This window comes from Bison bison, unplaced genomic scaffold, assembly GCF_000754665.1.
Source record: "Bison bison bison isolate TAMUID 2011002044 unplaced genomic scaffold, Bison_UMD1.0 scf7180017864249, whole genome shotgun sequence".
NCBI classification, from domain to species: Eukaryota; Metazoa; Chordata; class Mammalia; order Artiodactyla; family Bovidae; genus Bison; species Bison bison.
The window spans coordinates 64,206-65,314 of record NW_011494821.1 but is presented as its reverse complement, the minus strand read 5'-3'; the positions used below and the strand labels follow the sequence as shown (position 1 = coordinate 65,314).

The window sequence follows — 1,109 nt, the reverse complement described above, 5'->3', positions numbered from 1 at the left end:
GAATCCGTGTGGCTACCCGACGTGGTGCTCCTAAACAAGTAGGATGTTCCCAAAGTTTGGGAGACGGGGCAGGGCCTCCGGAGGGGAGCGGCCTCCGGAGGACTGGGCCTGATCCGAGTTGATTTGATTCTTTTCCTACAGTAACGATGGAAATTTTGATGTTGCTCTGGACATCAACGTCGTGGTGTCCTCCGACGGCTCCATGCGCTGGCAGCCCCCGGGCATCTATCGCAGCAGCTGCAGCATCCAGGTCTCCGGGCTCCACCTGGGAAGCTCAAGGCACTCGTAGAAACCCTCCCTCAGACCTACTCCTCCATTATCCCCATGACCTTCACATCCCTCTTACGCTCTGTTGAGTTTCCTCTTCTCTGTCCACTTTCACTGACTTCCAGTCTTCCTTAGTGACCTTTCTTCCAATGTCCATGGCCTCCCCAAACAACCTTCTGATTTCTCTATGACTCCACTTCTAGGTGATCTCCCTTGGTGGTCTCTAGCTCCTGAGGGGCTGTATCCTCTGACCCCTGTCTGCCCTGTGACCTCCCCAACTCCCCCAGCCCCAACCAGCTCTCTGACAGCTCTAGTGACTCTCCATTCCATCCAGGTCACCTACTTCCCCTTTGACTGGCAGAACTGCACCATGGTGTTCAGTTCCTATAGCTATGATAGCTCAGAGGTCAGCCTGCAAACTGGCTTGAGTCCTGAGGGGCAGGAGCGGCAGGAAGTGTATATTCATGAAGGGACCTTTATTGGTGAGTGGGCATGACTTCCACATCCATGGGCTTTATGATTTCCAGTTTCTAACAGGCTGATAAACATAATCCATCAACAAGTCCCTGTGAGGTCAGCAAGATAGATATAACTATCTATATTTTGTGGGTATGGAAATTGAGACTCGTTCAAATAGAGATGGGCTGTCCAGCCCAGGGTCTATAGCTAGCCCCTTATTGCCCCTTATTACATAGGTCTCCTCTGCTCTAGGATGTGGTGGAGAAAGCCATATCTGGGAATTTCCTGGCAATCTAGTAGTTAGGACTCTGTTATTTCACTGCTGAGGGCCTGGGTTCAATCCCTGGCTGGGGAACTATGACAAGCAGCATGGAGCAGCCAAA

The 1,109-nt window shown here is 51.8% G+C and overlaps 1 protein-coding gene across 1 annotated transcript in view; it reads left to right on the top strand.

The window, feature by feature from the left end:
* The window catches only part of CHRNB1 (cholinergic receptor, nicotinic, beta 1 (muscle)), a gene marked incomplete at its 5' end in the record, with an annotated part of 9,341 nt that overhangs the window by 1,518 nt on the left and 6,714 nt on the right, over positions 1–1,109 (top strand). The window contains 3 exons of the mRNA XM_010847496.1: positions 4–38; positions 142–250; positions 602–749. Of these exons, the coding sequence (XP_010845798.1) occupies positions 4–38; positions 142–250; positions 602–749 (292 nt within the window). The remainder of the gene's footprint in view (positions 1–3; positions 39–141; positions 251–601; positions 750–1,109) is intronic.